The sequence below is a fragment of the Olea europaea genome, unplaced genomic scaffold (genome assembly GCF_002742605.1).
Source record: "Olea europaea var. sylvestris unplaced genomic scaffold, O_europaea_v1 scaffold27810, whole genome shotgun sequence".
NCBI lineage: Eukaryota > Viridiplantae > Streptophyta > Magnoliopsida > Lamiales > Oleaceae > Olea > Olea europaea.
Window position 1 is genome coordinate 1 of NW_019246278.1, and position 1,430 is coordinate 1,430.

Sequence of the window (1,430 nt, forward strand, 5' to 3'; positions counted from 1 at the left end):
ACGACTTGACACTATAAGGGCGTTGACTGCACTAGCTGCACAGAAAAAATGGAAGATTTACTAGCTAGAAGTCAAATCAGCACTTCTTAATGGCTATCTTAAAGAAGAAATTTATATAGAGCAACCTCAAGGGTACATGGTACGAGGAAAAGAAGATAAAGTTCTCAAACTAAAGAAGGCCCTATACGGATTAAAACAAACTCCACGAGCGTGGTATAGCAGAATAGACAATTACTTCACTGAGCAAGGATTCAAGAGGAGCCAAAGTGAACCAACTCTATACATCAAAAATCAAGGTGCAAGTAGTACACTTATAATCTCTTTATATGTTGATGATCTCAACTATACAGGGCATTAATGATGAGAAGATGATCGAGAAATTCAAGGACGATACGATGAAAACGTTCGAAATGACTAATTTGGGATTAATGCACTATTTTCTTGGGATCGAGATAGCTCAATTTGAAGATAAGATCTTCATTGCTCAGAAGAAATATACCACCAGTCTATTAAAAAAGTTCAAAATGGAAGGTTGCAAAACAGTAGCAACACCTCTGGATAACAACAAGTCACTTAGAAAAGAAGATGGCACTCCAAAAGCAGACGGTTCACAATTTCAAAGCTTAATTGGAAGTTTACTCTATCTCAGAGCTACAAGGCCAGACATGATGTATGCAACTAGCCCACTTTCAAGATTCATGCAAAATCCAAGTCAAGTTCACTATTGAGCCGCGAAGAGGATACTAAGATACATCTAAGGAACAAAAGACTATGGAATAAGTTATGAGTCTACGTCTAACTGAAGACTACTTGGGTATACTGATAGCGATTGGGTAGGATCAGTAGATGATATGAAGAGCACATCAGGCTACGCATTCACATTAGGTTCCGAAATATTCTCTTGGGCATCAAAGAAAAAGGCAGCGGTTGCACAATCATTAGCTGAAGCAGAGTATATTGCAGCAGCAATGGCAACGAGTCAAGCTATATGGTTAAAACGTATATTTGAAGGCACGGGAGAACCACAAAATGAAGCAACAGAGATCAACTGCGATAGCAAGTAAGCAATAGCAATGGACAAGAATATCGTATTCCACAGTAGAACCAAACACATTAGCATCAAGTACCATTTCATCAAAGAAGCCGAAGCAAATAAAGAGATAGAGCTCAAAAATTGCAAGACTGAAGAACAATTAGCAGATATATTTACAAAGGCGCTACCACTAGCAAAATTCGAAATACTACGAGAAATGATTGGGTTACCAAAATATGCATCAAAGAGGAGTATGAATGGTTGATGCATATTTTAGGAATTTTCTAGAAGATCCTGGAATTGTTTGGCGAGGATATCCTAAAATTGCTTGGCAAGCAAGACTAATAAAAATTAGAATTATCTAGAATTTCGTAGAGAAGCTTGGATACCAAGAAAG

At 37.6% G+C, this 1,430-nt stretch overlaps 1 protein-coding gene across 1 annotated transcript; it reads left to right on the forward strand.

The window, feature by feature from the left end:
- Window positions 1-410: 410 nt before the first annotated feature.
- LOC111383870 (uncharacterized mitochondrial protein AtMg00810-like) lies at window positions 411-1,064 on the forward strand. Its single transcript, XM_023008052.1, has 2 exons — window positions 411-670; window positions 806-1,064. Exons 1-2 carry the CDS (start codon window positions 411-413, stop codon window positions 1,062-1,064), a joined length of 519 nt encoding a protein of 172 aa, XP_022863820.1.
- Window positions 1,065-1,430: the final 366 nt, after the last annotated feature.